Here is a 22,833-nt window from a genome sequence, read left to right on the forward strand (position 1 = left end):
CATAAATAAAACACTTCCCTCACAGCTTCTAACAAATCACCATTGAATCATTTATTAATACTACCTATCATATAAACCAGGTGACCTAAAGTAAATTAACATAGACTCTCTATCCTTCGCTAAACACCAACATGGAAAACTCGGAAGATAAGCACTGGGTATGCATTAGGCAGCCTCAATTGGCCTTCTCCCAAACCACCCATGAACTGACAACTCTCAGGCAAGCCGCTACCTTCTTGATCCCCTCAATGGTCCAGAGCCCAGCGCAGAAACGGGCCCAGGAACGCACTACAATTCCACATTCGCCCCGCAAACCCAGGACCGCTCGTCTCGTAGCTCTCATACCGAGCCTCAGAAGACACCTTCATCCTCCGTCCGGTCAAGCGAACCGTCATCCTCTCAAAGACTTCAAAAGACGCCTCCGTCCGTCTCTGTCCGCTCAACCAACCCATCGTCCTCCCAGAAGCCCACCCCATCCGTCTCCAATCGCTCAAGCAACAATCCCTACCGCAACGCCACTTCAACCGGCTATCCATCGCCGCCGCAATCCGCTAGCCCACGGAGAGACCGCTTCTCCACTTCCACATACCGCCAGGAAGCTTTCCCTGATTTCGATGGATCTTACTCCCCCACGTCCAAACGTCAAAGCATAGACCAAGCCTCGACGCAAATCCCGACTTCGACAGGGGGCCAAAATTCGACGACCACCGATGGCCACCGCCGCCGCCGCGGCAGCTCCCTCAGTCAGCGCTTTCCCGGCGATCAAAGCCATCGCCCCCTCGACATGATCAAACAGGATGCTAAAATGGCAAACCGCCACCCGCATCTTCGGAAGAAGCACATAGTCGGGTCAGACACCATCGATCGTATGGATACTGTGGGCGGCTTTCACCACGACGGACCTTACGAAGCTACGCTACTGGCTCGAAACATCTCCTCTGTGAATAGCCCAGTCGAGGCCGTCAGCACAACGAACGAAGAAGCTTTAAGGGCGACTCCTCGGGAAATGATCAGAGACAGCGTTGAGAAGCATCGCCCGCTGGACGGTGTGGCGATGGTGCCTCCCGGGAAGGAAGACCGATACGGCAATGTATACGATTACGAAGAAGGCACAGACATGATGATCGAAAACTCTCCCGAAGGCGGAGCCTACAAGCGGTGGCCTGGCGTGGTGCGGCCCCCCTCCCCCATCAGCAACACATCTCCCATCCAATACTAACACACTCACCAGCAATATCTTCCCGAAGACCTCAAAGGCAAAGGCGAGCCCTCCTACTCGCTCGAAAAAGCCCTCAAGCAACACAAACTTCACTCCCGACACGTGTCCGACGGCAACAACGCCATCGAAATGACCACGCCCGCCACCCAACGGCGACCGATGAGCGTCGAAGGCCAGTCGAGGCCCGTGAGTGATGGGCAGAAGTACGCGGATTGGGAGCAGGGAGTTCGTCGGAGCTCGAGCGGGGCCGGGAAATTGAGGAGGAGGTTCGGGAGCTTGAGGCTGCGGAAGGACGAAAACTGAATGGGTAGCACTATTCACTCGTGCGCTGTAGAGGGGCGGAAGCGGGAGAATAGTGGTTATAGATGGGTCCGGAGTTAGATAGGTGGCTGATTGCTTAGAAAGGCGACATCACTTCCCATTCAGAGTTAGGATTCAGTGGGATGGCTTCGCCCCAATGGAAACCTCTTTGCTCGTAGGCTTGAAACGCTTGTTGCTCCTACAAACGATATGATCATGCCGGTATTGAAACATTATTTTCATGACGCGCTTCTATATTTGTACACATGCCCCTACCATGTTCAATTGAAACAAGAATAATTCGAAGCTTTTGCACAATATCCGCCTGTACGTGCTGCCTGAAGCTTATGCAACAACATTAATGCAATGAGACTGTGCATCCAGGTTATGCAAACCGAAAACCTCACCCACCCAAAACTCATTGACGACCACTTTGCCCATTACCAAAGTACGGGCCATATTGCTGCTGCTGCTGAGCCTGACCATATTGACCTTGTTGTTGCTGAAAACTAGGTTGCACGGGGAACGGCCCATGCTGCTGTTGGAACGGCGAAGGCGGCTGCTGCTGCTGCTGATACGGTGAACTTGGCTGCTGTCCCCAGTACTGCTGAATTGCCGGTGGTGTCCATTGTTGAGACTGCATCTGCGGGTATTGTTGGTACGAAGCGTACTGCTGCTGTTGTTGCGGTGTGCCCCAGCCATACTGCTGCTGCGCCACCCCAGGGGTAGGAGGTTGACCAGGAGAAGAAGGAAATTGCCCAGGCATAGAAAATTGAGGGGTGGGCGTAGAGAAGGATTGTTGCGATGGTTGCCTCTGCTGCTGACCTTGGCTATGTTGTTGGCGCTGGTGAATGGCTTGTTGGACCATTTGGCCGCTCAGACCTTGCTTGATCTCCCTTTTTTCCTTTTCACGCGCCTCGATTGCCCCTACTAACCCACCACCTTGAGGTAGGTTCTTGTTGGTGTTGCCAGCCATGTTGATAAGAGGGGAATTCGTGACCCGGGCGACATGTTCCTGCTCCCTCGCTGAGAGGTGTGCTGCATAATCGCTAGAATTGTTCATCACCGCAGTTGCGGCACGAGAACTAGGTCGGGCAGGTAAATCGTTGCCATACGAAGACTGCCTTTTCTGTTGTTGAATTGGCCACTCTCCCGACGTGTTCCTCGGCACCGCTGGCGGAGTAGAAGGGCCTGAATGTTTGCGAGCATGTGCATAGACAGGTGTCATTACACGATTCGCAGTTGCTCGCTGTTGTACGAATTGTTCTGGCGTGATAGACTGTCTGGCACCTGGACTTCCACCAATCTGAGCTCCCGGCTGCCACGCAACGCTTCTACGATTGTCAATGCCATCGGCTGCCGAAGGAGATCGTATTTGAGGCTCAGGAGTGATGATGTTTCGACTAGGCGCTCGCTCGTAGGACTCGTTTTGCTGTCCAGCTGGGTAGACCACTGACGAGGGCTGTGCTTCTGCTGGCTCTTCGTTCCGAGGGCTGGGTGTGAACCTACCTCTGGAATCTGGACTATCATTTAATTGCTGGGCCAGTGATCCACTAGTATTGGGTCTGCTGCTGGTCCTCGGATTGTACGCTTGCGTGGGTCCAAAATCGACCGTTGGAATCTCAGGATTCAGCGGCTCAGGAGTCGCGCCAGGTCTGTAGTGAATATCTCCAACTTGAACCTCTTGCTGTACAGGCTCGACAGTGCCTACAGTTTTCAGCACACCTCTTCGAGGTTTTTCGACCGATGGCCGTGATCTCTTCGTCTCTGTAGATCTGCGAGTACTGGCGTAGTCTGGCGACACTGTTGATTCGTTGTCGTAAACGCTGGCATCGTCTACGAAACCAGCATTACTCTCACTTGTGAGAGACTGCAGACGCTGTCGCTCAAGTACTTGAGCAAGCGCTTCTTCATCGATGTAGCGGCTGTGCAAACTGTCGAGGCTTGACTTTGCGGTGGGTGGGACGGAATCAACTCGCGCAGGCGGTTCTTTGGTCGGAGACGGTGATTTATCTGGAACAGGTTTCCTAGAAATACTGGACTTTGATCGTTGGGCCTCGGGGCGTTGTTGAGGGGTCATTGGGAAGGGAGGCGGTTTCTGGATGCCGAAGACGGGATTCGAGGATGAAGCTGCCGGTGATTGGTTGCTGAGAGAGGACTTCCGAGCAGTCCTAACGCCATTTGCTGGCTGAAAGAGTGGTGAAGAAGACATAGAAGGCTGTGATAAAGGTGAAGTAGCGCGCGAAGAAGGATTTGGTGGTGACAAAAGGTCATATGAAGACATTAAGGGCTTGTCCTTGTAGTATGGAGCGTTTTGATTATCCGACTGAGACGAGGCGAATGAAGTGTCTGGGGAACCTTCACGGTTTGGGGGAGAATATCGGGTTTTCGCTATTACCATGCCTTCAGCAGGAGAGGAACGGTCAGCAGTGCTCCGATTGTTGCTTGCGTTAAGGTTTACCCCACGTTGTCCCTGGTCCTCCAAAGACGTCCCACTCATACTCCTCTGCGAGTTGCTTTTCCACGCAGCTGCCGCGCCTGCTGCAGCGGTTCCAGTAGTACCGGCGTTCCCTGCGTCAGCCAATTGAGATAGTGTCGTGACGGACAGCCGGCTGTTGGCACGCCGTAGCTCTGCATTCAAGCCAGGCCTCTTTTGAGGCTTAGCGCCAGGTTCATGAGAGAAAGCTGGGGGAGCTGCAACCAGGGAGGGTGGTGGAGCAGGACGCATCTCTTGGCGTATTTCCTGCGGATCTGTTTCCCTACGGCCACCATTGACGCCAGCAAACCGCCGTTCACTCTCTGAGCTGCTTCGTCCGGATTCGTTGGCATATCTTTGCATTTGAGGGTTGCGGGCTGCCATGCCAATGGGAACGCCATGAGAAGGAGGCGGTGGAGCCATTTGTTCATACGAGTCTGCACGAGGAGGAGTAGCTTCAAAAGAGGGTCTAGATTGCTCGTGTGATAAGCGAGAAGGTGTATAATTTTGTTCCTGAACATACTTCTGGGATCTTTGGCGAGGAGGCGTAGACTGAGGGGTGGCTTCGGAGAAAGACCGCTGGTGTTGTGCCCTGGGCCGAGGAGGAGTGAATGGCTGATCCGCTGGCGGTTCTGAGTTGGCTCGATCAAGATGCTGTGGAGGCGCGGGAGCAGACTCGTTGCGTAAAGAAGGCGTTGACTTGATCGACGCGCCGTCTTCGTAGCGAAGAGTACCAGCACGCGAAGCGACGCTGTTTCTGTAGCCTCGGTAGCTGCTTGCCCTGCTCCTGGGCCGGCCGTTCGACGCCATTCTTGTCATACGCTGCGAGGTAAGATCTTTCATCTTCTGTCTCCAGTCTCGTTCTGTCCAAGATTGACTGCCAGTCTCATGGATCAAACCGGCCACGTCTAAGATCTCCAAGTATCCATATCGCCTCTCCTGTGGCAAAGCGAACATCAAGCTGCGTGTGTCAAGGGTGTCTGCAGTCAATCTATTCGGACGTCCGTACAACGCAAAGACATCGTAGACAGGGAAAAGGTATCTTAGCATCATTTCAAACCCGGAAACGGCAGGATGAGTTTCTGGCATGACGAACACGAATCCATCAGTCGTTGTTTCCGGTGTAGAATGGATGGTAATCGAGCCCTCTATTTTGACCAGGGTTGACTGATCGATGAGGGGTTTGGACTGCGGATAAATGGCGTATGCTGAGTACGCATCACTGATAGTTGCAATGGGCTGCGCTTTCTTGGTCTTTCTAGTATCGTAGAATTTGATATTGCCTTTGAGGACGGGGGCACGCTCGTATGCGGACTTCTTCTTCAGTTGCTTCTGTTGCTTTTGCACGTCTTTCTCACTAGGAGGTGATATCACGCACCAGCAGCGTCTCCAGGGTGTGCCGGCTCCGAATCTCACTCTTGTCCAATCTTCGTTTTGGATCCTCATCCTATCCATGATGACCTTGATGTTGTTGAGGAGCTTCCCCTTGCCAGCGATCAAAGAGCCCGTGTAAGCTTCCTGGAGTGTAGAGTTTTCGTACATGGCTAGCCTGATAGCAGCAGTCCACTGCGTAAGAGAGTGTAGAGAATTAAAGTGGAACAGGTACCGATTTTTTCCTGCGGTCGAAAGGCTGAGGACATTTTGTAGAGGCTGGACCTCTTGAGATCGAGTAGGAAGGGTTTCAATCTATGGATAGAGGATTAGCCAAACGCAAGAGATGCCAAGCTGAGCAAAGGACGAACCATCTTGATTGAGGCGTCCGCGAGGTTGATGAAAGTAGGTGCAACTTCTCCATCTTGGCCGGCGGCGTCCAGTGCGGAGGCATCCCACAAAGACAAAATGGTGCCAACGAGTTGAGCGAAGCACTCCGTCCATGATCTGTCATGATTTGGTCGCCCGTCTGCGAGTTGTGTCAGCGAAACAATGTGAGAAGGATGAAAAGATCGACGCACTTGAATCCAGGTCATTGAGCTTTAGGAAGTATCCTTCTTGGTATAATTTATTGGAGTGGCTGTTGAGAAAGCTGAAGATGGGTTGAAGCTCCGGTATCGTATCCTGAGCAATCTCCATGACGGGGGGTTGATAGGTTTGCACCATTGACATGGGTCTGATGGACGATGACCGCTCGCGTGTCCTGGGAGGCGGTGAATCTCTCGCCGGTGCCGCTACATGCTGAGGAGATGCGGAATTGGTGATCTTCTCTTTGATATCTTGCTGTTGAGGGGGGTTCTGTGGGCCAGAAAACGAGGTCGACGTTGGTGATTTCGGTGCGCCAAAAGCTGACATGAAGGATAAAACTATGCAAGGGGTTTTAGCACACGAAAAAGGCAGCTCACGTGGCACCCGCTTCGTCGGGTAATTGTCTTACCTCTTGAACGACCCATGGTGTTGCTTCACAGAGCTGTCGAGCTCCCAAATACTTTTAAATTCCAAACTTTTGGTGTTGAGGAGGGAGCTCCAGCGGAAGGCTTGGGGGGCGGAATAAGTCGGATGCTTGAATTGTCGAGGCTGAAGGCCAATATGCAATCAGCTTACACCTCCAAGAGGCCAAAGGACGGACCAATTGAACGATTGAAGACAAAGAAGGTACAAGTAAACGACAGTGAGTGAGTGTAGGTTTAGGGTTTAGTTGTCGATGTGGTGAGTGGAGAGTTCAAATCTGCATCTTGTCAGAGCAGGGAATTCAATCTGGTGCTAGACTCAAATTGGCAAAGGAGCAAGTCGTCATCCAGCAAGTCAGAAGTGCAGCAGATGCTTAGCTTTTCTTCTATCGTCCACGTCTCGAACGTCGATCCTTTTCAACTGTTCACTACCACAATTACACTGACCTTTCTCGGGGAGCCACTTGTCATTATTTATTGGCCTTTGCGATTTTGCGACACTCCAAAGGGATGCTATCCATAAATGCTAGTCCCGCTCACTCAAGTAAGCTACCCCTGATTACCCAGTATTTTCACGTATTCGTACCCATCGAGCGGAGTTCCTCTATCCGGATCCGAAGTCTGCCTAAGATAGAGTCTAGAGACCGAAGACCGAAGCTGACGACGACAGAGACTAGTCGAGCTCTGACAAGGATTCCTTACTCAGTGGGAACCGTGATACCCGATTGATAGCATGGGAAAGCTTTGATAGATGTTCTCGTAATAAGAAAACATAGCTTGCAGCTTGGAGACAGATCTCACAGAAGCAATCTTTCCTTCCGAACATGCCCGACTATAAAGCGAAAGGAGAGCTCATGCGATCAACAGCCTACTCCTTCTGCAAAGCCTTCACAACCGGCTCTCCTCCATCCGAAACACTTGACAAATACTTCACATCCAACCCTAAGATTCTCGAGCATGGCCCGAAGTGGGCAAACCTACGTCTCCCATTCCTGGGCATCAAATTCCACGGACGTCGCTCTCAAGGCTCCTCAACTGCCACATCCCGCAGAACCTGCGATGACTACTACGACCGTCTGACCTCTACATTGTCCTTCCATCCATATGAGAATACCGTACCGCCAAAGGAAGAATTCATGGTGGATGCTGAGGGAGGGACCGTGACGATAAAGTTACGTGCGAAATTTGCAAGTGTCAAGACGGGGAAGGACTGGGAAGAAGACTTTGTCTATGTGCTGAGTGAATTTGATGAGGAGGGGAAGATTGGAAGTCAAGAACTTTGGGCGGATCCCTTATCAGCTTGGGTGGCTGTTGGGGATGATTGAACCGGGTGAACCTCCACAATAGCATCAAGATAGATGATTCGGGGCGTACAAAAACTTTTTAAGGGCTCACAGCTGATCCAAAGACAACAAGAGCAGCAAGGTCGGAGTACTTACCCCCTGCAGAACGCTGAAGAACTGCCGCCGGTGAGAATTGAAGATGGTTATCCTGCGCCACAGATTCAAAAAGAGTGATTCAGGGCTTTGGACAACTTCTGGGCACACGTACCCGACAGAATGCTGAGGAGACGGGACGTTTGCCACCCCGCCTATAGGGGGACTGCAGGGTCACGGTCCAGCAGAGCTCTAAACAGACGTACCCATAGCTACCAAGTCTTAGGGAGAGGCCCTTCGAAAAGTTACGGAATCGATGGCTACAAGCCCCAACAAGACAGTATAATCGTAGCCGTTACATACACATACAATAGAAACAAGGTACCTTGATTGCACCAACGCATCTCGCCCATCCTCATCCACAAACCCAAGCTCCAATACATATACACTCTCTCGAGCTCCAGCTTGTCCAAAATATTTGAGGGCCATAAGCACGCGTCTGGGCACCCATTCCTCGACGGCCGTCAGATCATCGCTGCTCCAGGCGGGACACCCGAAGATTCAGCGCCGGCGCAGAACAGTCTCGTGTCCGTACAAGGATTCCAGTCGTTCAAAATCTCCTTCATCCATCTATCTTCTTCGCCTACGTCTCCGTCTTCATCCCCACCTCTCCACTTAACCATGCACTGCAGCCTCCCCGTCAAAGCCGCTGCCTCCGTTGCTCCTTGCACCATCTCCACCTCACCTGTCCAGCTTTGAGTCCCTCGATGGTAAGAATTTCCCCAACGAGCCATCATCCCAGCCCGCGAGCACGCGCTCCAGGCGGTCCCTTTCAAGGCATTTGTCTAGCAGATGGAGCAGAGCCGAAGTCAAAGCCGCTCCTGCTTCCAGCGAGCTAGGATCCCGAGAAAAGTGGGCCTCCGCTGCTCTTGTAGTGGTCTGGCACTACCGACAGGACTTCTCGCGAACAGGATCCGAATGGGGACGAGATGCTGCAGGATTAGTCGTGGATGTATTTGTAGGCTCCGCGCTCTGCAATCCGTAGGGAGGCTTTCACGGAACGCAGTGCTCTGTCACACCTGTCAGCGATGACGCCGGGGAGTTGCCCGACACACCCAGCGGTATGAGAGGTAGTAGCATAGATTAAACGTGGAGGGAGTCACGGGATGAGGACTGGAGGTAGCGCCCAGACGGATTGGATAGGGGCTCGCTGAGCTTGCGGTCGCAGCTGTCTCGGAAAAGAGAAAGAGAAGAAGAGAGAAAGACGGGATTTGAGACCAAAGGAGAGTACAAAGCACATGAAAAGAAGGAAAGTAGAAGCTCAAGTCTACCAAGTAGGCCTTCATTCTGAAAGATCCAAATTTCACTTTCACCTCTTCTCACCTGGAATGGTGTTTGGGGCTGGGTGAGACTCGTTATGCTCTTTGGGAATCCTGGAGATGGCATGTGCAACCAATGGCCAATAAACAGTTCGAATCTGATTTCGAGCCCCTTTTTTGGATTTTGGGGAAACAGCGCCCCAGCTTGGAGGGTGAGATCCGTAGGTTTTGATAGCAGTAACATGGCCCAGAAGAGGTCATTCTGTACTGCGTGTATGGATATTGGGGGAGAAGAGCTGCGAAGTACGCCATTTGGAAGGTTTGGGGACGACGCAGCCCAAACGAAAATCTCCCGAACACCTAAGAAAGTCTTAAGTAGAGCGTAGAACAGTACGACCTCAAGGCAAGCTTCTGACTTGGAAAGACAGAGCCTCTATTACAGTGTCTTCGGCTTTTTGATATCGGGCGGAGAAAGGGGGGCTTGGCAGAACTTGGCGCTAGCGCAGGCAAAAAGGTCTTTTCCCCTTTCAAGTCCATCTCTGCAGCCCCGTAAGTTTGCAAAAACGGGGAGAAGACCGAGAGATGGCCAGGCTGACTTGCCGACAGCCAACCAGCTTTCTCTTGGTGGTGGGTGCTGTCCTCGAACTCTCTGAGCGGAGGGCTCGCTTAGGCAAGATTCGCAGCCAGCGCAGCAGAGAAGCTCCCATCCCCTTCAAAGTGTTCCCCAGAGCTCTGAAAAATTGGCAAAAATAGCGTACAGATCTGTATGGCAAGCCGTCTTCTTCTGCGGCAGTCATCGCTCCTACATGGAGTGAGGGTAAAAGTGTTGGCTGGATGTCCTCGAACTGTGTGGTCGGAAAAGGGGTTAGCGTGGTACGGAAAAATACAGTACCTTCTTGTCCCTTCGCCTTTCCTCCCGTCTTGACACTGTAGTATGGATCCAAAAAAATCGCAAAAAATAATGTAAGCTTGATTGAGGCTTTGTATGTATTCAGGCCGAAGCCGGGTCGCTTTCCAAATCCACCGTACTCAAGGGAATGCAAAGCTACTTTCTCCTAAGATCAGTAACGATACACGCCAAGCCGTTAGGTTTCATGTACCGCCGTTAACCCCAACCAATTTGTTCTGCTAATCATGCTTTAGAGATTCTCCCTATTATAATATATATTCCTAGAATAAATTAGCAAAATACTTGACACAGGATATGCCGACGCATTCGTACCTTCATCCGTGCATAGCGGCGCAGTCCGCAATCACAACACAACCGATCCTCAGGGCCACCAGAGCTTCCACAACTCGATCATGGTCCGAGGTCAGCGTCGATGATATCCATGACGACTGATTGGGTCGCACAAGCTGACTGTCCTCGCTGTTGCACGCTGCCTCTTGATGGTAAGACCGACGGAGGAAAACCACCTCACTCTGGCTCTTGACCCTTCCATTTCTCTTTCACGGCACTGACATCGAAGCCACAAGCTTCAGCTTTGCTGACAAGTCTTTTAGCTTTCCCAACGACGGGTGCATCGATCATCTTGCCATCCAGCGTCCACGCGCCTCTCCCCTGCTCATCGGCTTTCGCGTCCGCGATCACTACCCTCGCAGCCCACGCCACTTCGTCTTCACTCGGAGCAAAGGCCTTCTGCGCGATCGCGACCTGGTCGGGATGAATGCACTGTTTGCCATTGAAGCCCAGGCCCTTGCCTCCGAAGCACTCCTCTTCCATCACCCTGCTGCCTTCCTCGCCCTTGTAAGAGGTGCACACAAGATCGATGGTAGAGGGCAAATCATGCGCACGACAAGCAGTAGCGATAGCAGACCTCGCATACAGGAATTCAGTCAGGGAAGGCGTGCGAGTCAACGAAAGATCCAGGGCAAAGTCTTCAGCAGCGAAGATGAGACCATCAAGTTGAGCAGCCGTCTCGCAAATCTCACGTAAATTGGAAATCGCTTTGGCAGACTCGATAAGAGCAAGAATTTTGATCTGACGAGGTGAAGACTCCTCAGGACCAGTGAATGTTCGCTTGTGGTTGATGAAGTCAGCAGCCCATTTCAAATCGGAGCTGGAATTCACTTTCGGGATGACAAGGGTGTCAAGATATGGCGCATTACACTGAGGTCCGTCAATTGCTGAAGTGTTGATAGACTACTGAGCTGCCATACCACTGCTTCGATGTCATCGGCCTCGTGACCAGTCCCAACAGCATTGATTCGAACAGCGCACTCTTTGATACCATCTGCACGAGGCTGCTCAAGGAAGTTCCGGATGTTGGACCTCGCTTCGGCCTTCCTATTGATGGTAACAGAGTCTTCGAGGTCATAGGCCACACAGTCGGCGGTAAGCCCTCGAGACTTATCGAGCATCTTCTGCGATGATCCAGGGACTGAGAAATTGTTGAGCCTCTATATATAGACTTCATTGTGATTACAAGAGCATACCATACAGCAGAGCTCGCCTGACCGCCGTTCTGGCAGCGGACATCGTGCCACCAGTGCTGGTTGACCTTTAAAGCAAGCTCCAAATATCCTAGCCGAGACACACAATTACTTGAAATCTGAACAGCGAACTGCTAGCTCTTATCTATACAATACTTAGTGAGGGGAAAAGAGAACGAATGTCGTTCTAATTCAAGCGAGCAGACGCCGGGAATTAGGCGTCTACCTTAGGGCCCCTTCTGCAACCACATATTTTGGAAATAACCCCTACTTATTTCCACTAATTTTCAGCTTAGCGTCAAATATATATAGGATATCGTTCTATAATCATATTTTTACATATTTTCGCTTATTAAGCGAAAACAGGCTCGGAAATATCTAAAAATAACCCTTGAGGGTTGTTTTCAGCTAAAATAAGGCTAAGAACATCAAGAATAGTGGATATCTATAACCGATATTCATATATTATTCTCTTTTACTTCAGATTTAAAGCCTATATCTACTCTCTTTCTAAGATAATATTATTATATTATTTCGAGATATAATATTATTTCTATAGTCTAGCTTTAAATTATAGATAATAAGATATCGATATCGATAGATATTATAAGAGTAGGTTTATTTAAGATAATAATAGAAGTAATAGAAGTATTAATAATAATTAAAGTCTATATAGTAGTAGTAGTAGATATCTCGACTATAATAATATAAAATAATAGAAATTTAATAGTTTTTTATAAAGAAGATAATTTTTACGACGATTTTAACTTAGTCTTAGAAATAGGATTATAGAACGGAATCGTATATATATTCTACTTATTTTGAAAATATTTATAGTGTTATTTTTAAGCCTTATTTTTATTAGTTAAGTAGTAGCGTTATTTAATAGAAATAAGTAAAGGTTATTTTTAAAATATATAATTATAGAAGAGGCTCTTATAACTTAGAGTCTCTTCTACAATCATATATTTTGAAAATAACCTCTATATATTTTTACTAAATAACGCTATTACTTAGCTAGTAAAAATAAGGCTTAAAAATTAAGTCTAGAATATTTCTAAAATAAGTAGAATATATATACGATTCCGTTCTATAATCCTATTTCTAAGACTAAGTTAAAATCATCGTAAAAATTATCTTCTCCGTAAAAAATCATTGAATTCCTATTATTTCACATTATTATAGTCGAGATATCTATTATTACTACTATATAAACTTTAACTATTATTAATATTTCTATTACTTCTATTATTATTCTAAATAAATTTACTTCTATAATATCTATTAATATTAATATCTTATTATCTATAATTTAAAGTTAAACTATAAAAATAATATTATTTCTTAAAATAATATAATAATATTATCTTAATAAGAGAGTAGATATTAGCTTTAAATCTAAAGTAAAAGAGAATAATATATGAATATCGATTATAGATATCTACTATTCTTAATATTCTTAGTCTTATTTTAATTAAAAATAACCCTTAAGGGTTATTTTCAGATATTTCAAGCCTATTTTCGCTTAATAAGCGAAAATATGTGAAAATATGATTATAGAACGATACTCTGTATATATTTAACGCTAAGCTGAAAATTAGTGGAAATAAGTAGGGGTTATTTCCAAAATATGTGGTTGCAGAAGGGGCCCTAATGCTATTCCATGCAAGGATTCGTACTCAGAAGTTCGCCTGGCAGGATGCTTTCTAGCCTCCTAGACGAGTCATGATATAACTTCAATATGAGTGATTGAGCCGAACTATCTCATTTGTCCTGCCATTTCTACGGTGAAGAAGTGTTCTTCCACGCTTTTTTGATACATTTTCGTTGCGCAGTCCCTCAGCCTACCCTACAATTAGCATGCCTTCCATAATCCAAACAGCCTTCTTCTTCGAAGCCCTCGTGAACGTCCCTGCCATAATCTCCCTCATATTTTACCCCGAGTCTACCCTCCGCCCCGCTCTTACTACAAATGCTTCCTTCTCAGCCGCTGAGCTCAACCGGACTGCGACGTTCATAGCCCGCTGCGCAGGCGTCCTCATCCTGGCGCTTACACCGCAACTACTGCTCGCATTGCCAGACTCGAAAGATTGTGTCGGGAAACGAAAGCAAGTCTACTGGACATTAGGCCTCGGAGAGTTTGGTCTTATCCCGCTCTTCCTATGGGAAGCTTTTAGGGCCAGTGATCAGGACAAGCTTGATTGGCGAGGAGGCTTGACGAAAAGAGCCGCGTTGCTATGTGCGGGCATGTTGATCCCGCCTTTGGCTTGGAGAGTGTTTGTGTTTGGATGGAGGGAACATTGGTTCGGACTGGAAGGCGGTCGTGGACGGGAAAATGGAACGTCAATAAATCAAGCCGATGCAGATGATCTGGTCAGGAGTTGGAATTTAGGGCGGAAGGAGCAGTGACGGCCACTTGGATGATTGATGATGCTGAGAGGAGTTTGCGAGTCACGAGGATAGGGTCTCTAAAATCCAAAAATAATATCATCGATTTTCCATTTACTCATATTGACGCTTTATTGCTGCCACCACTGCTCCTGCAATCTTGTCTTGATTTAGTAGAGAGTACTCTTCTCGGGGCGCTTTGACGCGGACACTGGCGATGGGACTGGGAAAGACCGCTTCAAGATGAAGATGCGTTTGGAAACTCGCAGAGAACCGACGACCAAGGCGCGCCAGATCCCTAAAAATTGAAATTTTGAAGCTCGCCATACCTCAAGACTTTAGAGACACTGGGGGCTGCATCCACCACATCAAGCACTTTAGTCTCTTATCAAGCTCAGCATAAGCTCCGCAACATTTTCCAAGAACCTCCGAATATCCTCGTCCACATGCTGTGCTCCATTCCATTCGGCTGACAGATTGATGGCTTGTCTGAATGTGCTCATACGTATGACCCTGCCATGGAGCCCGTCAATGATGAAAGAGCTTGAAACTCACGCAAACTTACAATGGTGGCCCATCTGGGCTGGCCGTAAATTGCACGTCATCGACTTCCAAGACCTTATGGGTTCGCGTCTGGTCACAATATGAGTTGGAGATGTGTGTTTCGATGAGTCCATCACTCAAGAAGAACTGTCTCCAAACCCTCAGTTTATGGCCCTACACGCAGTCCCCGTTGACTTACAGCATCAGCCGTCCATTTGCCTTTGAAGGCTTTCTTGGTCCTGGGAGCACTGGTCAGTAGGGTATGCCTCGATCAGATGTAATCTGAGCGTACTTCGCCCTCGCCATATGCTCGGCCACGGAAAGTGATTCAGTGAGTACCGACTTCTGGTCCCGGACCGCTTGATACGATCTGAAAGCCTCTGCGCACGCTAATCTCAGCTTCCCCTGGACTTCTTCCCTGCTGGCGTTGTCCGAGAGAATGTAACTCTCAACATCCCGGAACTCAATCGCACTAAAAGCTCTGCACAAGGAGATGTGACTGTGTGATCCTGGAACACCTTGATCAAGATACCTTCGTCCATTGATGAACAGCGGAGATACCAAATGATCACCGTGCGTCGGCCTTTCTGAGACTGGTTTGAATTTGAGCATCGTCATCACCATGGCCGCGTGGCCAAGATGAGTGACAGAGCATGCTTTTCCTAACTTATTTCTTACACCAAGCAATATAGCGTCACTATCTTCGACCGAGAATCGCTTATGAATAGCTTTCGGCATGTATCCGTCCCTGGAAACAACTTCCATTCCCCATTCGCTCTTCTACACCCCATACGTCAGGCTCAAAACTCTTCCATTGATATGGATGATACATACGCTCGCCTCCATCACCAGATTGGTGAGGTTCTTCACACCCTCTTCGAATTCCTTTCCCTCAGTCCTTTGTTCACTGTTCATCATGCCCACCCACGGCATTGGGAGTTTCCCCTTTAATGCTTCCCAATCGAGGGTCGCTTCCCTTCCGCTCACGGCATGTGCTAGAAACTCAAAGTAGCATCCCGCCAAGATATATGCCCCAACACCATCTGCAGTCATATGATCGACTCGAAACGCAAACTCAGCTCCAGCCACCTTGCCCTCCTGATCTACTCTTGCAGTCAAGCGCACACAAACCGGGTGCGTAATCACAGCTTGCCTCATCTCCTCCTCCGCGCTGTTACTCTCTTCACAAGTCCCGAAGAAGAGCGACCTCCTCATCCACTCCCTAGCCTCTCCATCAGACCCTGGAATCTTCAGCTCTAGCAAAATACTCCCATCTTCTCCTTGCTCACTACTAGGTCTCAGCACGACTTCCGGAAACTCGCATCGGACTCTCAACCACGCATGCTCCGCCGCATTGCCAAATGACTCAAGGGACAAAGTGGAGCAGGGACCAGTAAGGGTAAACCTCCCACTCAAGAACATTTGCCGCGGTCCAGGTGCCTGACGAGCCCATCTTGTTTCGGCGCCGAGTGCACGACGGAGATATAAGTTTGGTGTCTTAGTGGAGGGGCGCCAATTGTAGAGGGAGGGTTCTATGAGGGGTAGTAGGCTCATGCTGGTGGATTCCCTGGCAAAGACAACCCGCTCTTGTGGTAAATAAATGCAGGAAATTATGTATATCTCAAAGATACGAACAGCCACTGAGACGGAGAATCACAGAACAGTGATCGGGAGACTGAATAGAAGAATGAAGGAGCAATGGCAACACCACCACTGTACAGAGGCCACGTATTCCTTGGAGCAAGTGACCAACCACAAAGTCTTCCCTAAAGTAGGTATACGGTGATTGAGTCTGACGCCTAGGAAGGAGCAGCGACCTACGCCTTAGAAGATAGGTCAGATATCAGGCGGCCATTTGCCGCGCGTTACTAGGACTTTTCTCATTTTATACAGCGTTGAATCGTTCAAGTTCGACTCGGAGGAGCTGGAGCATGACATGGCCGATGAGTAGCTTGTAGGATCACATAGCGTCCGAGAGCATCCGATATCGGATCTGGTTTTTATCGATAAGTAATTAATTTCCCCATAATTTAACCGAATCCCCTCGCTTTTTGTGCGCGCCCTCGGAGTCTCTGGCGAATTGACTTTTCTACATACTACAGATTTGTGTCACAATGCCCATGTGAGCCTGAATCGTTGATACGGGTTGCTACTTTGCTGACGGTCGTGATTTTCAAGGCTCAAAGATCCCTCGACCAAGTACCGACTTTTCAGGCCCATCGACTTACCAAATCGTCAATGGCCCTCCCAAACCCTCGATAGACCCCCACGCTGGCTCGCTACAGACCTCAGAGATGGCAATCAGTCTTTGGTTGACCCTATGGTACGTGTGCGCAGCAACGGCACCACACCCGAGTGGACATGGCATATTGGTCTGACGGGGGAAATGCTGAAATATGATGGTGTAGGGTTCGGATCAGAAATGGCGATACTTCAAGATGCTAGTGGAACTTGGCTAGTACGTGGGAAATACTGGTGGTCTTCTTTCCGCGCTCATGTGACGGGGTTAGCAAGGAAATAGAAGTTTCGTTCCCATCAGCATCAGAAACAGACTATGAGTTCACACGTCGCCTGGTGGATACCCCGGACGTCGTACCGGATGATGTAGCTCTACAAGTTCTCAGTCCTTGTGGGTTGCTCTCATCGTGCGAAGGTTAAAAAAATCGGACATGTTCAACTAATTCGGAGACCAGGCCGGGAAGATCTCATAAAACGGACCGTCGAATCTGTCGAGGGTACAAAAACCGCCATCCTCCATCTTTATCTTGCTACCTCGCCATGTTTTCAGCAGATAGTCCTGAATCATTCCGAGCAGGATGGCATCGCTTTGGCTGTTGCGTGTACCAAATACGCACGTTCGATAACGAAAGACAATCCATCTTCCAAAACTCACTGGCAATATGAATTTTCCCCTGAAACTTTTTCTGATTCGAACCTCGATTTTGTTGTGCAGATTTGCGAAGCTGTTCGAGCCGCGTGGGAACCTTCCGAATCTAATCCCATCATCTTCAATCTTCCAGCGACTGTCGAAATGTCTACTCCAAATGTCTACGCAGACCAGATTGAATATTTTTGCCGACACATAACAGAAAGAAATAAGATTTGCGTATCCCTGCATGCGCATAATGACCGTGGCTGTGCTGTTGCAGCTTCTGAACTTGGACAGATGGCTGGCGCAAATCGAGTAGAAGGAACTCTTTTTGGTAACGGCGAAAGAACTGGAAATGTCGATCTTGTAACTCTGGCTTTGAACCTTTATTCTCAGGGAATCCACCCAAAAGTTGATTTTTCTGACATTGACTCAGTCATTGATGTTGTGGAAGAGAGCAACAACATACCGGTTAACCCACGTGCTCCGTATGGAGGATCGCTCGTCCAGTGCGCTTTTAGTGGCTCACACCAAGACGCGATTAAGAAAGGGTTCCAAGCGCGAGAAGGGCTTAAGGACGGAGATCCATGGCTGATACCGTACCTCCCCCTCGACCCTCAGGACATTGGCCGTACATACGAAGCTGTCATTCGTGTCAATTCGCAAAGTGGGAAAGGCGGTGTTGCATGGATCATCCAGAGACTCATGGAACTCGACCTTCCCCGTGGTCTCCAAATTGCCTTTTCGAAAGTCGTTCAACAAAGAGCCGACGCCGTTGGGCGAGAATTGCTGGCTAAGGAAATTCAAACGCTATTCCAAGATACTTACCATCTCAAGGGCGCCCCTCGCTTCACTCTTGTCGACTACAGCATTGCACCTGAACGCTCCGTACCGTTCGTCCCAGAAGAAGGCCGCAGTCAGAACACGCAAAACTCGATGAGAAGATTCGAAGGTGTGGTGGACTGGGACCGAAAGGAGCACAGGATCACAGGCCTTGGAAACGGGGCGCTTTCTTCTCTAGCGGACGCCATGCACATGCTCGGAATCGATCTGGATGTTGTAAATTATAACGAGCATGCCATCGGTAAAAATAAGAACGTCCAGGCGGCCACATATATTGAGTGCACGGCAGCTGGCAGTAAGGAACGGGTGTGGGGTGTGGGCATACACGACGATGTGTTTCAGGCTAGTTTGAATGCTTTCCTTTCTGCAGCTTCATCGGTAAGAAATTAGCTCCTTTACCGCTTTATTGGTCTCTACGATAAGCTAATGGACTTCGAATAGTTCATGGACAGTCGACCAAACGGGCCTTTGTCTGTTCCACAATAGGGTCCTCATCATTTCTGGTGCATCCTTTGCGGCTACCTGGGATACCTTTGATTGTCACGTTTAGCGATTTGGGTATGGAAATGATATCGGCATGATGCTGCGGAATGGAAAAGTTGGGCGCTCGATGAATTGTTCATAAATACCCAAAAGTGCAAATGTAATCCTGCCAAGATCAGTAATTCTTCTCAGCTCACAATGCTTATTAATATTTTTATATTGTAATCTTTCAGCATGAATATGTAAAGATGATGACTCAAAATCAGCTATGTCATGTGTGAGGATATGTCGATGGAAGACGAAATGTTTTCGTTGCAGAACGTAGAAAACTGCGCCACAAAGGCGCAATGGAAGGCCGCGATTTCTCTTTCTTAAGAACTTTCTGAATAAATACTTTTCCTTCAATGAAAATGATATAGACCCTAATTGAGGCTGGCTAAAAGAACAAGATTTCTTACAATGGCCTACAACAGTGGCTACAATCCAGATGCGCTTCCTGCGTGAGTAGTAGAGTCTCTACCTGGTCATGTCCAGTACTAAAACTTACATCAGACACGCAGAGCCAGAACAGGTATATACCGCTCACCCCAGCTCCTCGTGCCGAGGCTGACCCAAGCCCCATTGACACAGGCAGCCCAAATCCTTTCCTCCCAACAACAACGCAAGCAATCAAACCCTTTGCATCCACCACCACCACGCCCCTACTCAAATTCCAATCCCCAACCCTACAACCTTCCTCAATCGCAACCACAATACCAAAGCAAACCTCCTCCACCACTTCCCAAACCAGCCCAGCAACTGCAAACACAACCTCCGCCCCGCCTCTCCCCGAACAATTCCTACAACAACACCCAATTCAACCAAAACGCCGCATCAACCCCCCACCCCAAAATTACGGCTTCGGTCCTCCTCCACAATCTCACCATGGACGTCCACCACCTCCGTCTCGACCGCCTGGAACCCCCGCCCCTGGCGGTAGCAGCGCCGACGCGTCGCTTTTTCCGCTTTTCAAGGCAGTCGATACCGCGGGGGTAGGTCAGTTGACGGAGAGGGAGCTGGGGAAGGCTCTGGTCAATGGGGATTTTACGAGTTTTGATCCGCATACGGTTAAGATGATGATACGAATGTTTGATGCGGATAAGGATGGCAGTATAAGTTTTGAGGAGTTCTGGTACATTTGGCTCCTTTATGGTTATCCTATTGGGCAGAGCTGATATGTCGGCAGCGGCCTCTGGGGTTTCCTCGCTGCGTGGCGCGCCCTTTTCGATCGCTTTGATGAGGACGATAGCGGCTACATATCTTTCGATGAGTACTCGAAAGCGCTGGTTGCCTTTGGCTACAGGCTTTCTTCCGCCTTTGTCAATCTACTGTACACGACGTATGCCAGAAGCGGTGAAGATCGCATGAGCTTCGATTTGTTTGTGCAGAGTTGCATAATACTGAAGAGGATGACGGACGTGTTCAAGCGTTACGATGATGATAGAGACGGGTATATCACGTTGAGTTTTGAGGAATTTCTAACCGGTATGTAACTGCGCTTCGCAGAACGTGGGAAAATGTTATGGTCTTTGCGGACTACCCGCTGACACTTGAGGATAGAAATATTGCGTCAACGCTGAGCTAAGAGGCCGGCCGGAGGTAATGTTCAGTATATTAAGCCAGGCGCTGGGACGGTCGTCTTTTCTTTAGACGAATTTTGGTGGCTTGGAAAAGCGGCATAGAGCCCAGCCAGTTAATGATACCCCTTTCTAACTCTCTACTCATCCCCAAACCTCGCACGAAACAACAGAAAACGGCACCAATTGCTCTATGGGCGGTATTTCAGAATTAGCAGTCACCATTAGTCCGTCCCATACATGCCTTACATATATCTTTTCGCAGAGCATGGTTGAGCATTTAACGCCATCGAAGATACGTGCGAGCCTTATGCCAAAACCAGTCTACCATTACTGCTGCTTTGAATATGTTAGTAGCGCTTTCTCTCGAGAATCCTACTCTCGATTGAACCTTTTGGTCAATTGAAGCTCTCGGGCACAAAGTGTTTTGAAGACGGTCGATGGATCTCGATGTGAAGCAACTCAATCACAAGCCCGGCAGATCATTAGATTTGAAAGGACGTAAGCTGAACCTCCTTGTCGAGATCCTTTGGCACGAATATGGGTCAATCAAAGGAATCAGAATCGTCAGAGCTTACATCTTGTACAGGAAAATTCTGCGAAGGCACCACCAGCATTTCTGGGCTGGCGGAGCTCTTTACCCATCCGTGATCAATTGCTTTAGGCTGAGATCAGTACTATGCGTTGTAAAAAGATGATGATGCACATGACTGCTGATAGGAGAGAACGTATCCGCCGGACTTCAAGCAGAGGCCCAGAAATCTCAAACATTCAATTTGCTGTTCGGCCTCGTAGAAATCTTCGAATTGGCCCATTATGGTATATGGAGGATGAGAGCAAGCGCTCGATCTATCTCTCTCTCTCTCATATCGTACGAGAACACAAATCGTGTCAAAATTCCAGCTTCAGGAAAGCCAGGCGGGTCAGATATTGCCGACGTGATCAAGGAGATGCATCGTGCGGCGGACAGCTTTTCGGCGGTTTCTGCGAAACAAGGAACCTGAAGCCAAGGCCGTCGATTGGGCGTGGGTACAGAATGAGTTCTCATGGAGAGAGTTGGGACATGCATTGCTGGCGCAAGAATGCTTGCAACCTAATGACACAGAATTTACAGCCTCGGGGGATACAGCATGCGGAACTTTACTTCATCATTGAGCAGGGCGCTGGAAGATGAATATTTTGCATGTATGACACCAGCTTTTGTTTTAGCATGCTCAGCATGAAACCAAATGTTCAGCAACTTCCCGATTCAGGCTGAACACTAACATTCGATACATTCTAATCCGAGACAAGCATCACTGCGACACCACTTTATCCTGAGTACAGTACTGCACACAAAGAACTTACCGTCTGAATGGAGGATCCCTGCGGCTAGTTGCTCCAGACCTCTACACTCACACTGGAACGAATGCGCAACGTGCGTACCGAGGCGCAAAGTCGGGTAGAAGGAAGTTGAAACCAGCAAGCGCAGCGTTACGACAGCAAAGCCGTACCGACACTGCAGGCGCAAATCTCCACTAACAATGCTCACGCTCCTGCACAGCTCAGCTTCATGCTCCTCGGACTCAGCTTTGATGCCCCACAGACGCCATGACCTTCGCCGCCATCCTCTCCTGCCTGTCCCTCGCCACACTAGCCTCCTCGACTCCGCTCCAGCTCCTCAACCCCCAGATCCTCGCCACCACTTCCCTCGATCCAACCGTCTCATCGCTCAATCTCACCAACACCAGCCTCACGGCAAGCACCAACTGCTTCATCCAACCGCACCACGCCGGCGCCCCCACCCTCCTCGAAACCAACTACCCCGACTGCCTCGTCGCCGTCACATTGCTGCCCGCGGACAAAGCAGCCACGACGCCCTACACCTTCAGCCGCAGGCCGGACGCCGAGGTGCGCCTTCCTTACGCGAAATCGTTCCGGACCTGCAAGATCATCATCGACATCATGGACGAGTTTGAGACGGAGAGATTGAGGTGGCGGGACATCAGTGACACGTTGGAGGCCCCCAGAGGGGTTTTGAGGAAGTGTCTTGGGCAGAGCCCGTTGCCGCCGTTGGGGGGCAGGACGTCGGTGGGGGGTATGGGTGCCATGCAAGCGATTGTTGTTGGGCAGGCGTGGAAGCCTGGTGCTGTGGTTTGAGTTTATTGGCCAGTGAGGAGCGCCCTTGGATGTATGGAACATTTAATCATGGTGACGATTGTCTTTTACCGCCACTGCTCATGCATCACTGAATGCAGTGCGGCTTTTGCAGAGGTGAGGGGCCAAGAAGGTAGCAGTTCGAGCTGTACGGATCCTGGAATATCGACTACTTAAGGCTTAATGAAGAGGTTCCGTTGCAATTTCATGCTCGATATGAATTGAATTCAATCATAAACGACAGGTGTTCCGGGATGTTACCCAAAATCAGCCTAACAGGGAAATTCAGCAGGCGAGGTGTTAAAGCGGTATATCATAAATCCTTGGGTTTTCGACAAGATGGGCATCAATAAGGAGGTTTCTTCGCAATTCAATGCTTAATGGAGCGAGCCCCAATCGTTAAGACAGATATTTCCGAGATGCTAACCAAGGAGAAGTGAAAGCTGGGGGC

General features: G+C 49.2%; 7 protein-coding genes across 7 annotated transcripts; 4 read left to right on the top strand and 3 right to left on the bottom strand.

The window, feature by feature from the left end:
• Positions 1 to 131: 131 nt before the first annotated feature.
• On the top strand, positions 132 to 1,522 carry HO173_008420 (uncharacterized protein; the record flags this gene model as incomplete). The annotated part of the gene is made up of 3 exons (XM_037310320.1): positions 132 to 158; positions 221 to 1,171; positions 1,232 to 1,522. 3 exons carry the CDS (start codon positions 132 to 134, stop codon positions 1,520 to 1,522), a joined length of 1,269 nt encoding a protein of 422 aa, XP_037162906.1.
• A 415-nt stretch (positions 1,523 to 1,937) lies between these two features.
• HO173_008421 (uncharacterized protein) lies at positions 1,938 to 6,379 on the bottom strand (the record flags this gene model as incomplete). The annotated part of the gene is made up of 4 exons (XM_037310321.1): positions 1,938 to 5,681; positions 5,738 to 5,895; positions 5,948 to 6,292; positions 6,364 to 6,379. The coding sequence occupies 4 exons, from the start codon at positions 6,377 to 6,379 to the stop codon at positions 1,938 to 1,940; spliced, it is 4,263 nt and encodes a 1,420-aa protein (XP_037162907.1).
• Positions 6,380 to 7,200: 821 nt separating this feature from the next.
• HO173_008422 (uncharacterized protein) lies at positions 7,201 to 7,701 on the top strand (the record flags this gene model as incomplete). Its single annotated transcript, XM_037310322.1, has 1 exon — positions 7,201 to 7,701. The coding sequence occupies one exon, from the start codon at positions 7,201 to 7,203 to the stop codon at positions 7,699 to 7,701; it is 501 nt and encodes a 166-aa protein (XP_037162908.1).
• Positions 7,702 to 10,488: 2,787 nt separating this feature from the next.
• On the bottom strand, positions 10,489 to 11,550 carry HO173_008423 (uncharacterized protein; the record flags this gene model as incomplete). Its single annotated transcript, XM_037310323.1, has 3 exons — positions 10,489 to 11,181; positions 11,232 to 11,452; positions 11,508 to 11,550. 3 exons carry the CDS (start codon positions 11,548 to 11,550, stop codon positions 10,489 to 10,491), a joined length of 957 nt encoding a protein of 318 aa, XP_037162909.1.
• Positions 11,551 to 13,364: 1,814 nt separating this feature from the next.
• Positions 13,365 to 13,913, top strand: HO173_008424 (uncharacterized protein; the record flags this gene model as incomplete). The annotated part of the gene is made up of 1 exon (XM_037310324.1): positions 13,365 to 13,913. The coding sequence occupies one exon, from the start codon at positions 13,365 to 13,367 to the stop codon at positions 13,911 to 13,913; it is 549 nt and encodes a 182-aa protein (XP_037162910.1).
• A 356-nt stretch (positions 13,914 to 14,269) lies between these two features.
• Positions 14,270 to 15,989, bottom strand: HO173_008425 (uncharacterized protein; the record flags this gene model as incomplete). Its single annotated transcript, XM_037310325.1, has 5 exons — positions 14,270 to 14,405; positions 14,458 to 14,582; positions 14,635 to 14,674; positions 14,728 to 15,215; positions 15,270 to 15,989. The coding sequence occupies 5 exons, from the start codon at positions 15,987 to 15,989 to the stop codon at positions 14,270 to 14,272; spliced, it is 1,509 nt and encodes a 502-aa protein (XP_037162911.1).
• Positions 15,990 to 16,549: 560 nt separating this feature from the next.
• On the top strand, positions 16,550 to 22,385 carry HO173_008426 (uncharacterized protein; the record flags this gene model as incomplete). The annotated part of the gene is made up of 11 exons (XM_037310326.1): positions 16,550 to 16,557; positions 16,614 to 16,758; positions 16,844 to 16,893; positions 16,946 to 17,064; positions 17,129 to 18,525; positions 18,589 to 18,617; positions 19,118 to 19,130; positions 19,183 to 19,201; positions 19,261 to 19,801; positions 19,856 to 20,154; positions 21,832 to 22,385. 11 exons carry the CDS (start codon positions 16,550 to 16,552, stop codon positions 22,383 to 22,385), a joined length of 3,174 nt encoding a protein of 1,057 aa, XP_037162912.1.
• Between the last annotated feature and the right edge of the window lie 448 nt (positions 22,386 to 22,833).

Source organism: Letharia columbiana (assembly GCF_014066305.1).
Source record: "Letharia columbiana isolate WasteWater2 chromosome Unknown Sc0000030_s1, whole genome shotgun sequence".
In the NCBI taxonomy this organism is placed as follows: Eukaryota; Fungi; Ascomycota; class Lecanoromycetes; order Lecanorales; family Parmeliaceae; genus Letharia; species Letharia columbiana.